Here is a 15,525-nt window from a genome sequence, read left to right as displayed (position 1 = left end):
TCTTCATTAGAAAGGCTTAGAGGCATGATAAATTTTTCCCTTAAAATGATATTTGCCCCCACTTGATTGAGTATGCCAATGGGATACAAGCAATTCATCACCAGACCTATTAGGATCTACATATATTGACTTTGGAAAGCCCACAAGATTTCTAATGTTTCTTAAAGAAATCAATCTTACAATAATAATAAGAGTTTAAACAATATATACCAGCCATTAAAGTCCCAAATAAAACTGTTACAAATATTAGAAACTAGTTAGAAACAATCTTTCAATAGGGTGTNCCACCATGGTAGGTTAAAAAAAATCCATCCCATCACAGGGGCCCAACCCAACCTACATGGATCGGGTCGGGTCAGGTTGAACTCATCGGTTGGATATATATATATTTTTTTATACTATTATTATTAAAGTGAGTAGAAAAAAAAAAAAAAATATATATATATATATATATATATATATATATATATCCCACCTACCCTAGGTTGATAAAAAAAAATATACATGAACTTGTATTCAAACTCAATTATAAACAAAATATATCCAACTAAGTTGATAAACAAAATATACATGAAAAAATATTTCAACTTTTTTTTTGAGAAACCTAGTATCCCAACTTAGTTACAACAAATAGGAGTAGAGTGGGACAGTGGGAGGTGATAGAGAGAGAAATAAGATTGTTAGGGTTTGTGAGGTAATTGCGTTTTATATAGGAAGAGCTGAATAGGGAAAAAAATTAAATAAAAAAATTAATTATATAATATATTTTTTAAATAAATAGATAGGTTGGGTTGTGTTAGGTGGGTTTGAAATTGTTATGACCTGAACTCAACTCGGGCCACTATTAAAAAAATTTCATAACCCAACCCAACCCACCAACCCTTAAAAACCAACCCAACCTGGGGAGTTGGGTTGGGTCAGGTCGATTTTGGTGAATTGGTGGTTTGGCTGCACTCCTTTACTTTGAACATTCACAAAAGGTTAAATATCGAGTGATATAACTCTTGCACGTAAATTTTGCAAAAACACCAATTTTGCATATTCTTACTTGATATTGTCAAATAGAAACTTTCACTCGACATTTGCTCAAAATTTGATCAACCTAATTTTAGGTTAAAATTTTTTGAAGTCACACAAAGATAATTGTTTGTTTTTTTAGACCCTTTAAACCAAATTGTTTAACCTAATATATTAACCAAGTGATTACTTAGATTAATTTTCAGATCTAGGTTAAACACAAATAAATCATATCATGCAAAGATGCAGAAAAGTAAATAATACCACGATATGATGACCTAGAAAAACTGATGAAACAAACCGTTTCAAGTTAAAAACCTAGGGAAGATTTGACCTAATTATTCTCAAGGTAAACTAAATCCACTATAAGAGAATCGAAATTTTTATCATCAGATTTAACCCTAAATTTATTGCTACTTGCAGTAGTAACTTACTGATACGACTACGTGCAAGCTCCAAATTCACGGACTCCTTTTCTTGGATTTACACCAACACAAGCCGCCTTGCTTGTGACTTTGAGATTAAAAGGTTTTAGATCACCATCAGTAATGATCTTGATGCAGCAAATATGTTCTACCAAAATGCTTGATTTTAGTTCTTGCTCCAGTAGATTCTTGTGTAGTTAAAAGGTACAAAACCTCTCAAATCTCACAAAGAGTAACACACAAGTCTTTTCAACTTCTTCAAAACGTGGCTAGGGTTTCTCTTTTATATGTGACGAAGTTTAGACGAAACCCTAAAAGTTTTTGCAGGCTAGGGCCTATTTAAAATTCTACAAAAAAAAAACTGGACTTGTGATTTTCGTTCGGTCGAGCAAGGCAGAACCATACTTCATTTTCTGCAATCAGCTGGACTTGAACCTTGAAACAGCTACTTTTAAACATTGCCTAAAAATGTAGATTAGATATGTTTTGATCTCGGTTTGCCAACACAACACAAACATAATTCTAAATGTTTAAATCTAAATTTTTAGATCCTAACAATAATGACACTCTTCCACTTTCAAAATGTGATTAAAACATCATTCTTCCGCTTCCAAAGGGATTACAACCTACTTAAATTTACAAAATATATAACTTTTGTTTGGTACTTTCTCTTTTATATGACCTTTTCTTTGCAATTTTGCAGAGGGACTTGGGCCTCTTTTTGTTGCTCAACCAAAAATGGTGCTGATTTATTTTTTATTATTTTATTTTATTTTATTTTTTATTTTTAAATAAGAATAGGAAATAAAGCAAAGAAGAACACCGCACGCCTAGGCCTGCCTGACCGAACCAAATCGCCCTTGGTTTGGCTCTTGGGATCCCATTTGTTTGGTTGGTATCAAGGATTAAAAATCAAAACCGACTGAATCGATTTGGGTGAAAATCCCCTTAAATCTCAATTCACTCTTCTGTCTAATGCAGGGACATGACACAAAAATGGTCATTTTTTAATGTGTTGTGTGACTCGTGTCTACATCATGTCTTGTGTTCTAAAGTACAGGATACAAGTCAATCCTTTTTATTTTTTAAATAGATTAAAATAAAATTTTGGCAATTAAAGTTTGGGGTTATTTTTCAGTTTTGCTCTTTTTTTTTGTTTCAAAATTTGTATTTTGGCACTTCATGTTGGATTCTGTTTTTTATATTAGCTTATTGTCAACTTTCATTTGTAATCTGACCTATTACTTAAAAATCTATTTGAAATCTACTTATTTTGCTGAAACTGAAAACTTTGTTATTGAAAGTACTGTAAATAAAGATAAATGTTAACTGAAATAATATAGTGGAACTCATGAATAGTATTAAAAAGTGCAGTAAGACACATGAATAGTAACAAAAATAAACTGAATAGTAAAATAAGCTGGCTTTTTAATTTGGAGCTAAATGCACACTAAGTGTCTGTTTGGGATCCACTTATTTTATTAAAAGTACTGTAGATAAATATAAAAATTAGCTAAAATAGTATAGTGAGACCCATAAATAGTACCAAGAAGTGCAATGAGTACTATAAATAGTAGCAAAAATAAGCTGATTTGCAAAATAAGTTGGCAAAATTAATCATGCCAAACGGACACTATTCTTGGATCTCATTGCACTTTTGCTACTATTCATGAGTTTCACTGTACTATTTTAACTAACTTTTACCTTTATCTATAGTACTTTCAGTTAGCAGAATAAGCTTAATCCCAAGCAGACTCTTCAGTAAATTTCGACCATTAAAAACTAATTAATTTAAATATATATATATATATATATATGAAATTAGCTCGATATAGTGAGATTTTTTATAATTTTTCCCCCAAAAAAAAAAAAAAACTCGGGTCAAGTTTAGATGGGAAGAGATAATTTAGTTTTTTTTTTTTTTTTTGGGTTGATAAAATGGGAACAGATAATTGATTCCTAAAATAGACGGGACGAAGACTAAGAAAATATGACAAAAATTTTCAAACAGATAGGTCCAAACAAACGCACCTAACGTTCCCCAAAACCCAACCACCATTCTCTTCTTTCAGGTCTTCTTCTTCTCCTCCTATTTACCATATTAAAACTTCCCAATCTCTCACTTTTCCATTCTTCACCCAAATTCCCAAACAAATCTTCTTGGCTTAGAATCCCTTAAAATTTGATACTTTAACATCTCTGATATATATATATTTTTTTTTATCTTTTTGTTTTTTTTGACGAATTGCAGAATCTATGGAGGCTGTTCAGTGCAAGCTCCTCGCTCTCTTCCTTCTCTCGCTTTCGATGCTCGTATCTTTCTCCCTAGCAACTACCGACGTCAAGTACTGCGGTCAGTCTCTCTCTCTCTCTCTCAAATTTTTTTTCCTTTCTCTTTGAGTCTCTGCTGGAAAATCAACTTATTTGAGCACCTTATTGTCAGAAACAGAAACGCGGTGCTTTGCTTCTATATTAGGGTTTCGATTATATTCTCAAATAGGTTCTTGATTATTGTTTACTTTTATTGATAAACGGTGTACAATTATTTCCATAAACGAAAAAACATATATATTACTAATTATGTTGTTTATAATTTTCGATTGAAAATTGTTAATAACCGATTATGATCGTTTATGTAGGTGTACAATTACTGAATATGAGTTAATATTTAATTTGATTTCGTAATTTTCAATTGAATTGTTAATAACTGATTATGTTCGTTTATGTATGTGTACAATTATTGAGAGTTCGTTTGTATAAGCGGTTGGAAAACTGTGTTTTGAGTTTAAATTTTAAATTGAGTGTTTGTAAAATAGAGTTTCGGGTTTTAAAAACACTTTTTTAATCTCTCAAAATGCCTAACCAAATGGACCCTTTATATGATTTAATATTTAATTAAATTAAATTTTGATGTTGTAGATAAGAAAGCTGAGTATGATGTGAAGGTCAGCGGGGTTGAGATAGTCCCGTATCCCATCGCGAGAGGCAAGACCGCAACCTTTAGCATCTCTGCTTCTACAGGTAATATCAATATATCAATCTGATTGAACTTTGACCTGTCTTCTAGACTCTTTCAATACTGAGTGCTGTTTGATTAATTATAACTTGCGCGTAGTTTTTACCATATACTTGATGAATTTTTTTATTCATTTGGGACTGAAAATTAGTGTTTTTTGTATACCGGAAGTTATATGGAAGATGTTAAAGTTGCTACTAATTTTACTACAAAAGGCTTACAAATTGATATTACTATGAATGCAATGGTGTCACCCTAACAACATTATAAAAATGACTTTTTTAATTGTTTTTTTGTCTTGCGTTTTAAAGTTTACACATCAATTTGTAAAGTTTACACACAAAAATTTGGACCTGCATATAATATATATGATAACTGGTCCATACAATTACAGCATGATGGCTAAAATATGTACTTCTTTGTAAGTTTCTATTAGGGAAATGGACAGCAATGTGACAAAAAGAAAGTAAGGGAAAGAAGTTATAAATAAGGGTTTAATATTTGTTTTATTTCTAGAGGTTTAAAGATCAATTATCTTTTGATGGATATGCAATATGCAATATCTGGGCTTCTTGGGTGACCCCCCCTCCCCAATTCATGATTGTCTGTTGTGCTTGCATGTGTTTATTTTTTAAAGTTTCTGTTTATGAGAGAAAGCTGACAGCGCTTTTCCTTGTCATCCTCATCCACCCATTTTATTCATTTTTTAATTGAAAAATCGCAATCCACAGGGTTAATGATGGTATCACAAAACAAGCCCAACCTGTACAAACCCATGCCCTTTGAATAGTTATTGGGATTTTAATTTTGACATGGAGACTCTTATATGTAATACAGGGAAAACTATCTCTGGAGGAAAGATGGTGATTGATGTTTCGTACTTTGGATGGCACATTCACAGTGAGACCCATGACCTTTGTGGGGAGACATCTTGCCCTGTTTCGACTGGTGATTTTATTGTTGCTCACTCACAAGAGCTACCTGGATTCACTCCACCAGTAAGTCTTTATTCTATTCAGTTATTTAACCCTTAAATTTTATCTATTTTATACTACCTCTGACTTACAATCTTGGAACAAGACACCAAGTTTAGTTTTTGGTTTCCATCTGGACCAATTCAAAGACCTAGGTCTCTGCTTCATTTGGTGTATTCAATTAAGTCATATTCTGATAGTTGTTTAGTTTATTACCTCAGGAGGGATTCACCCTTGTAAATTCATCTAATAAAACACAGCTAGTGCTAGTGTTACTTGATAATTTAATATCTCCAATTGCCCCATGGTATCTGTAAAACAACTTGCCCTTAAATGATAGAGATGAAATCCTTTTAATGCAAACAACTTGCCCTTAAACTTTCACATTAGGATTAGGCATTAGGCATTTATCTTTGAAACCAAAACATAAATGCCTAATGCCTGATCCTTTGTGTCACACTTGATTCACTTTGCAATTACTTAGTTGCAGCCTTATTTCACTTTCTGGCAATAGAATGCTAAGTTAGGAAATAGTAGATTTGGTTGTGATAGAATGCTTGTGTGATGTTCATCTTAAATCATTTGTGATGCTTTGTGTCTCTAAAGATGTTTGACCTATGCAGGGCTCATACTCTCTTACAATGAAGATGTATGATGCAGACCAAAATCAATTGACATGCATTGGCTTCGATTTTGACATTGGCTTTGCATCATCTGTGGCTGATAGTTAAAGTGCTTCCAAGAATGATTCTTCATTCAAGTCTCAATAATCAGCGTATGAATAGGATGTAAAAATAACTCTTCACTATCGGTTGCTTCCATGTACGTTTAAACTGTCAGCACTATCTGTTGTAAAATTGTGACTATTCCTACTACATGGGAAACTATGGGAATTTAATCCTACAGCTACTACAAAACGGAATGTAAGATAAACTACATGATAAAAAGTATTACCTAAAAACATTATGCTACACTGTTGTCACATGAAGATATGTACTGTTTGGTCATTTTGATTCTTGGTATGAGAGTAGCCGTCATTGAAATCAAGGCCCATTAGGGAACATTGATGAGAAAAATCTGATGGCTGAACTAATTTGAATGCGATCTCTATGTGTTCAATGGTTAAATTTGTCAATGCATCCCACGTATGACACATCTCTTTCAAATAAATTTTGGTCTCATGCATGATACCCATATTGTTTAGTCCGCATCTATGTTAGTGAGAGAGGTAATGTACCGGGTCTACTGAATAAGTCTTGTGTTGGAGTAATTATTCAGTATTTTAGGAGCAATGCTCATTTCTTTCCCATAATATTGAGTTTCATCAATTAAATCCATAGTGAGACCTACTATTCATGTGAGTGGAGAGAGTATTAAATAGTTTTCCCTTGTTTTGGGATTTTTATTTTGTTTTAATTTTGGGATTGAACACATTTATTGTGTGGGATGATTCTTGACACACCATATGATGTGGTTGATTTAGGTGGGACTCATTCTAAAATTGGGTGAGACCCAGCAAGTAGGAGATAAGATAAAATAGGATAGAATTGACCCTAGAGTCATCGATGTTTAAGAATGGCCTTTTTTTAGAATGTATGTATGGATCCATGTGTCTGCAATGCTAATGCAATCAAATGTTCCAGACATTCATCATTTGGGAGTAAGTTAACTGGCCTCCTTCAGCCATGATAGTGTTTGAAGTATGTTGAGCTAAATGCGGTGAGACTTTGGAATCGTTCTTGCTTTTTTGGCGTGATAATTGGATGTGATTGCGGGTAAAAGCCTAAAAGGGTGAAACTTTAGGGTCAGACCCTGTAAAAAGGTTCTTTTTTGTTTGATTATTTATTGGCTCAGGTACAAAGAATTCATTCACTACTATATAGGTTGCCAATTGATAAGAGGAAAGGGAAAGATGCTATTGCACTCTTTGCTATTGAGTCATGACCATTGCCACACCTTGTCTCCAGGGATTAGTTGTGGTCCTGGGGTACCCTTTGTTAAAAGCATAAGTAGACCAATGAAACTGTGCCATGATTTAGGGTCTAGAGGGCATGGTCACTATTATGGTAATCATGCATGTGCGGTTTAGATATACGTATATGGATGAGTTGACAAACATACCCCTTCATACAATGATTAAGCCACCAAATGGTTTGATAATGGGGCCATGGATGCTAATGGAGAATGAAGATGGACTGGCCAAACCCCACTCCATGCATTGATCATTCAAAACTTTAAAAAGCAATCCCCAACACGGCTTTTCAGTTTCCACTTTCCTCTCACTGGAAACCAAAAGAGACATCTCATCTTCCTACTCTCTTCTAATCTCCTCACTAGTCATTCTCTTACCCCAAAACTTGCCCTTACCTTTCTTCAAACTGGGAACCATCACAGGCATTGTACTCTGGGAACTATAGATTCGAATATTAGGCATGAAAGGAATGAGAGGAAAACTCTTTAGGAAATTGAAATCCATCCCAACATTTAGTACCTTGAAACAAGGTATAGTTCATCAGTTAAGCCCCTCGGAGAAGTTTTCCAATCAACACTGTCAAACTCCACTTCCACTTGTTTACAAAGAGCAAGATCAAAAAAGCAACAACCTCTCAGAGCTAGTGTTTGGCAGTACTGGCGTATGTGAAGGTGACAAACATCCTAAAGATGAAGAAATGGAATATGACTTCAGTGTTGGCAACAAAGATACTATTACATCCCCCATAAAGTCCAAAGATACAGTTCCTGCAATGGAAAATCCAGAGGTTCCAATCTTGTCAGACGTCATCATGGAACATGAAGCAACAGAGGACAATGAAGAATACTCATCTCTGTCAGATTTTGAAGAGAATTGTCCAGCAGGAGGAAGCGAGTTGGTCATTTTCTACACAACAAGCATGAGAGGTATCAGAAAAACATTTGAAGACTGCAACAGCATACGATTCTTGTTGGAAAGTTTTAAAGTAACGTTCTATGAGAGGGATGTTTCAATGCACTTGGAATATAGAGAAGAATTGTGGAACATCTTGGGTGTATCCTTTGTGTCACACTTGATTCACTTTGCAATTACTTAGTTGCAGCCTTATTTCACTTTCTGGCAATAGAATGCTAAGTTAGGAAATAGTAGATTTGGTTGTGATAGAATGCTTGTGTGATGTTCATCTTAAATCATTTGTGATGCTTTGTGTCTCTAAAGATGTTTGACCTATGCAGGGCTCATACTCTCTTACAATGAAGATGTATGATGCAGACCAAAATCAATTGACATGCATTGGCTTCGATTTTGACATTGGCTTTGCATCATCTGTGGCTGATAGTTAAAGTGCTTCCAAGAATGATTATTCATTCAAGTCTCAATAATCAGCGTATGAATAGGATGTAAAAATAACTCTTCACTATCGGTTGCTTCCATGTACGTTTAAACTGTCAGCACTATCTGTTGTATAATTGTGACTATTCCTACTACATGGGAAACTATGGGAAGTTAATCCTACAGCTACTACAAAACGGAATGTAAGATAAAGTACATGATAAAAAGTATTACCTAAAAACATTATGTTACACTGTTGTCACATGAAGATATGTACTGTTTGGTCATTTTGATTCTTGGTATGAGAGTAGCCGTCATTGAAATCAAGGTCCATTAGGGAACATTGATGAGAAAAATCTGATGGCTGAACTAATTTGAATGCGATCTCTATGTGTTCAATGTCAATGCATCCCACGTATTACACATCTCTTTCAAATAAATTTTGGTCTCATACATGATACCCATATTGTTTAGTCCACATCTATATTAGTGAGAGAGGTAATGCACCGGGTCTACTGAATAAGTCTTGTGTTGGAGTAATTATTCAGTATTTTAGGAGCAATGCTCATTTCTTTCCCATAATATTAAGTTTCATTAATTAAATTCATAGTGAGACCTACTATTCATGTGAGTGGAGAGAGTATTAAATAGTTTTCCCTTGTTTTGGGATTTTTATTTTGTTTTATTTTTGGTATTGAACACATTTATTGTGTGGGATGATTCTTGACACACCATATGATGTGGTTGATTTAGGTTGGACTCATTCTAAAATTGGGTGAATGTATGTATGTATGGATCAATGTGTCTGCAATGCCAATGCAATCAAATGTTCCAGACATTCATCATTTGGGAGTAAGTTAACTGGCCTCCTTCAGGCATGATAGTGTTTGAAGTATGTTGAGCTAAATGCGGTGAGACTTTGGAATCGTTCTTGCTTTTTTGGCGTGATAATTGGATGTGATTGCGGGTAAAAGCCTAAAAGGGTGAAACTTTAGGGTCAGACCCTGTAAAAAGGTTCTTTTTTGTTTGATTATTTATTAGCTCAGGTACAAAGAATTCATTCACTACTATATAGGTTGCCAATTGATAAGAGGAAAGGGAAAGATGCTATTGCACTCTTTGCTATTGAGTCATGACCATTGCCACACCTTGTCTCCAGGGATTAGTTGCGGTCCTGGGGTACCCTTTGTTAAAAGCATAAGTAGACCAATGAAACTGTGCCATAATTTAGGGTCTAGAGGGCATGGTCACTATTATGGTAATCATGCATGTGCGTTTTAGATATACGTATATGGATGAGTTGACAAACATACCCCTTCATACAATGATTAAGCCACCAAATGGTTTGATAATGGGGCCATGGATGCTAATGGAGAATGAAGATGGACTGGCCAAACCCCACTCCATGCATTGATCATTCAAAACTTTAAAAAGCAATCCCCAACACGGCTTTTCAGTTTTCACTTTCCTCTCACTGGAAACCAAAAGAGACATCTCATCTTCCTACTCTCTTCTAATCTCCTCACTAGTCATTCTCTTACCTCAAAACTTGCCCATACCTTTCTTCAAACTGGGAACCATCACAGGCACTGTACTCTGGGAACTATAGATTAGAATATTAGGCATGAAAGGAATGAGGGGAAAACTCTTGAGGAAATTGAAATCCATCCCAACATTTAGTACCTTGAAACAAGGTATAGTTCATCAGTTAAGCCCCTCGGAGAAGTTTTCCAATCAACACTGCCAAACTCCACTTCCACTTGTTTACAAAGAGCAAGATCAAAAAAGCAACAACCTCTCAGAGCTAGTGTTTGGCAGTACTGGCGTATGTGAAGGTGACAAACATCCTAAAGATGAAGAAATGGAATATGACTTCAGTGTTGGCAACAAAGATACTATTACATCCCCCATAAAGTCCAAAGATACAGTTCCTGCAATAGAAAATCCAGAGGTTCCAATCTTGTCAGACATCATCATGGAACATGAAGCAACAGAGGACAATGAAGAATACTCATCTCTGTCAGATTTTGAAGAGAATTGTCCACCAGGAGGAAGCGAATTGGTCATTTTCTACACAACAAGCATGAGAGGTATCAGAAAAACATTTGAAGACTGCAACAGCATACGATTCTTGTTGGAAAGTTTTAAAGTAACGTTCTATGAGAGGGATGTTTCAATGCACTTGGAATATAGAGAAGAATTGTGGAACATCTTGGGTGAAAGAGTGATACCTCCAAGGCTTTTCATAAAGGGAAGGTACATTGGAGGAGCTGATGAAGTAGTTGGGTTGCATGAGCAAGGCAAGCTTAGGAGGCTTTTGAAAGGTATACCACTAGAACTGGCCAATTCCTCATGCAGCGGGTGCGCCAATGTGAGATTCGTGGTGTGCCTCAATTGCAATGGCAGCAGGAAGATTGTTGCAGATGGGGAGAACGATGAATTGTACATTAGATGCCCTGAATGTAATGAAAATGGCTTGGTTAAGTGCCCCATTTGCTGCTGAGAATCTAACTATTGTTGATATATTACTACCTTTCTAGCTCTTCATGATCTGGTAAATATGATATTTATGTTTTCATGCTAGAGAATTCTTAAGTTGTACAATTGTTAAATCTGATTGTTGTTGCACTAGATTGTCTAGGTGGAAAAGGGTGCACCGTGATGTTAATTTGAACACTACAAAAGCAATTTTTTCTTCCTGGAATTAAATTTTACATGAATGTTATTGCTGGCTGAGAGTAGAAAGTTCCAACAATGGCATGTTATTACTATTGTGAAAAACATTCATAAATGTTAGATCAGGTGGATTGGTTATGCAGGCTGTGAGGCAGACTATGTTAATGCGTAATGCACCTTGCTGCAGGAAGTATAGGAATCACAAATAGTAAAGGAAAGAACAATATCAATTTATAGTTGATTAATGAGGAGCTTGATAAGTTCGAACTTCTTTTGTATCAAATATAAATTTGGAATAATGATTAGGGAAGAGCACGCACATGGCTATTAATTAAATTGTAGACAAAAGTCACTGGTAGTGGTTAGTTTCAAGGGGTTATGTACTGAGAAAGATGAGCTTATGATAAAGCGCACCACGGGCTTTGCCTATTCCCTATTATGTTATTGTCGGCATTGCATATATTCTCTCTTTCTTTCTTTCTTCTCTTTTTATTTTATTTTTATTTTTAATTTATTTTAAATTCTATTCTTTGATGTGCAAGATAATAGTAACAGTATAAAGGCTGTATTACTACACAAAACACTCACTTTTAGTAATATTTGGGAGAAGTTGTTAAATGTAGCCTTACCCCCAATGTTTATGGAAATATTTACTCAAATATATTATAAGAGTACTCATGACATGGAATGGATACAAATAATTAATTATTTCCACTAATTTAAGATAAAAGTACGCTTAAATTAGTATAAAGGTACACCGTAAATTTTACGTAAGAGTCATGGTAATTTTTAAGGGAAGAAAGTGCAAGTGATATCACATAGAACACACTTTCAAGGATTGTGGGACAACTATCCATCTTTTTTTTTGGGAACCAAACACACACATGAGGGAGAGAGAATGAATGTTTTAACACAAATGCATACCCATAAACTATTAACATATTAATGAGGTTCTAAAAGAAATATGGGTAATTGTCACACATTACTCAAATGAGAAGTGTTACATCCACAACATTTTTACAATACTTTCACAAAATATCATAGGTGGTAAGTTGTTATTAGTTTTAATTTGAATTCATTAATGAAATTACTTTTTTGTCCACTAGTAACAACCAATGACAACATATCATTTATAATTTGTTGTAAATATATTATGGACATAGCATTAGTGCACCAAATATAGATAATTAATACATGGAAATAAATTCATATACCCCATTGACACATAGTAGGTTATTAATACATTAATATAAATGCAGAGTTTTAATGAGTTGGAAGGGTAATTGAAGACAATTCTCTATCATTCTCAAAGAATGCATCACTTGGTAGAACTTTAGATCACTATCATTCTTTTATATATATATTGATTGATATTCTGTGCAATGCACACGAATTTTGATCTTCTGGCTTAATACAGCAATAACCTGACCCGTGTGATTGCGAAAAACCACACCAATCCCTGCACAACCCGAACCATCAAAGAAAGCTACATCAAAATTTCCCTTGTAGTGCTGTTCAGACGGAGGGCACCAACGCACCCTAGCACGTCGAGGTGCACATTGAGAAGGCTGGGAATTTGCTTCAAATTACTCTCCAATCAGCTCCTTAGCTCGACTCCCCAACTCTTGAAGACTCCAGGTGTGTTGACGCTCACAAAGCCAGTTCCGTCTCTGCCATAAGGCCCAGGCAATGGTGGAGAACAAAGCGATTCGATAAGTTGAAAACTTGTTCAACATCTCTGAAATCAAATCCAAAAAAGACCCGGACTGTCTCTGATACAAAGAAGCAAAACTTAGATCGGATTTCCAAACATATTGGGCCTGATCACACAACCATAAGCTATGCACTAGCAATTCCCTTTGCTCCCCACACAACTTACAGGTCTCATCAACTGGAACATGAATTATAGATTGTATCTAAGATTACATGAATTAAGATCAAAGTATATCTTGAATAAAAAAAAAAAAAAATTAAACATGTTGGGTTAAAATGAATTAACCCCTTGCAAATTAATTAATTACCCAAGGTAATTAATTAGGTTCAATTACATGCAATAGCGTGGTAGCACAAACAAATAACCAAATTATCTAAATGCAGTGGAAAATAAAATTAACACAGATAATTTATTTACGAATGGGAAAAACCATTAAGACAAAGTCCCACCGAGTGAATTTCAGGTCACCACTCTCAAGAATCCATTATTATCAATCACAAGCGGTTACAAGTATAAGGAATCTTACCAAATCCTTTGGCCTATCCCGAAATATTAACCTACAGTTAAACCCTTACCCTAATACCCAATTGGACTTGTATTGTAGTGGCAATCTTCTAGTTCAATTCACGAATCTCAGTACGTGACTAACTAATGATGCACGGATCTAAGTGCGTGATTAACACCAGCAACTTGAAGAAGATGTTGGTTGCAAAGTTCTTCAGATCATCAACGATTAAGATCAGGAAGCTCTTTGGTTAACAAATCCTATGGCGTAAAGACGCAGTAACTTCTTCAGAGAGAATAATGAACTAGGTAACTTTTTGCATGTGTTCTCCATGTATGACTACCTTTAAAATAAGCCTTATATATGTCTAGGGTTGTGAGAAAAGAAAACCTATACAAATATTCAAACATGGGCTGAAAATTAGATCTAGAAATTCTGATTTCGTAAGTCTCGATAGAAACAGCTTATGTTGAGCTTCAACACTAAATCTCGATAGAAAGGATTCTGTCGAGACTTCTATCAAGCTTTAATGAACAACTCTTTTTCACTTGTTTCTTAGTCAGATCTTCATGGCTTTAACACTTGACTTGAACAACATTTTTTTTTAAGTCTTAAACCCATCCTAGATCTACCCAATTACAAGCAACGTGCATTTTTTCAAAGGATTAGCCAATTACATAAAATATGTCTCTAACAATTTCCCCCTTTGGCAGTCCATGACAAAACCACAACAAACAAATAATCATAACAGAAGTCTTAAATCACTAAACTTATAACCACTTGTTGTATTACAAAATAAATCTATCCTTACTACAAACTCTTGAAAAAATTTACAAGAAGAGAGTTCATGTCAAAATAGACTTTAACAATTTGTCTTTCCGAAACACTTAAACAAAACTCATCAAGACATCATATGTGAAACAAAAATAAAGATTGCGTACATAAAGAAACATGTGAATAAAGATAGAAAAAAAACAACACATGTAAAGGTAAGTGAAGAAAATGAATATACATCATCATCATATATAAGAAAATAAAGTACAATGTATGTCATAAAATGGTCAAAAGACCGGTATACAAGAGGCTAATGTAAATAAAGAAGAAAAGAAAATACATAAAGTCCTCACTACATCTCTCAATACTATATGCACACCCCCTATCATAAAAAGTCATATACTAACTCTTCCCTAAGTAGAATACTCTCAAACCCAAAACTTCTTCTCCTTTTTGTCATGAATAACAAAGGGCAAATTACATAGAGGTTGTCATCTCGTCATCACTAGAAGAGCTAGCATCATCCTCATCATCTATAGAAGGAGAGGCCGTGGGACGCTTTGGAGATGGTGAAGGAGCAAAACTAGCCATGCGAGCCTGTCAGCGTGCAATGCGACTGACTCGGGTGTTCATCTGACACATCTCTTCTGCGAGATAGTCAAGATGACCACCAAAGTCAATCTCCATTCGTTGAAGCTACGCCATGATGGCCTCAAGGGTCACACCACCAGCTGTGGAGGTAGATGGAGCTGAGAAAGAGGGTGGAACAGCAGAAGCTGCAGGATCAGTCGTCTCCACTCGTGGCTGCTTCGGTCAAAGTTGGGCCTCACTCCGCCAGACAAAACCAGGGCATATGGCACCTATGATGGTGAAGAGAGTAGAGAGAGAGAGGAATGGGAATGTGAAAGTGTGTAAGGATATGCGTGATAGCCGAAGGAAAGATGAGATTATCATTAGTAGCAGTGTCCTAATACACATCTATGATAGATGTGATGAAGTGAGAGGGAAAGTGAATGGAAAGATCCTCCATCAAAGAAAGAAAAAAACAAGCATGAGGCTTAGTGATAGAGTTATAGTGAGACAATGGTGTGAGAGTGAATGTCATGACCATGTTAAGGAA

General features: G+C 35.1%; 2 protein-coding genes across 2 annotated transcripts; both read left to right on the top strand.

Moving 5' to 3' along the window:
* The first annotated feature begins 3,578 nt into the window (after window positions 1–3,578).
* LOC112001989 (uncharacterized) lies at window positions 3,579–6,403 on the top strand. The gene is made up of 4 exons (XM_024034165.2): window positions 3,579–3,795; window positions 4,362–4,463; window positions 5,296–5,456; window positions 6,056–6,403. Exons 1-4 carry the CDS (start codon window positions 3,699–3,701, stop codon window positions 6,161–6,163), a joined length of 468 nt encoding a protein of 155 aa, XP_023889933.2. The 5' UTR covers window positions 3,579–3,698; the 3' UTR covers window positions 6,164–6,403.
* Window positions 6,404–10,255: 3,852 nt separating this feature from the next.
* Window positions 10,256–11,450, top strand: LOC112012526 (uncharacterized protein At5g39865). The gene has a single exon (XM_024044899.2). The coding sequence runs from the start codon at window positions 10,361–10,363 to the stop codon at window positions 11,237–11,239; it is 879 nt and encodes a 292-aa protein (XP_023900667.1). The 5' UTR covers window positions 10,256–10,360; the 3' UTR covers window positions 11,240–11,450.
* Window positions 11,451–15,525: the final 4,075 nt, after the last annotated feature.

Source organism: Quercus suber, unplaced genomic scaffold (genome assembly GCF_002906115.3).
Source record: "Quercus suber isolate HL8 unplaced genomic scaffold, Cork oak 2.0 scaffold_152, whole genome shotgun sequence".
Lineage (NCBI taxonomy): Eukaryota > Viridiplantae > Streptophyta > Magnoliopsida > Fagales > Fagaceae > Quercus > Quercus suber.
Note: the sequence above shows the minus strand (reverse complement) of the source record. Positions and strands in the feature narration are given on the sequence as shown.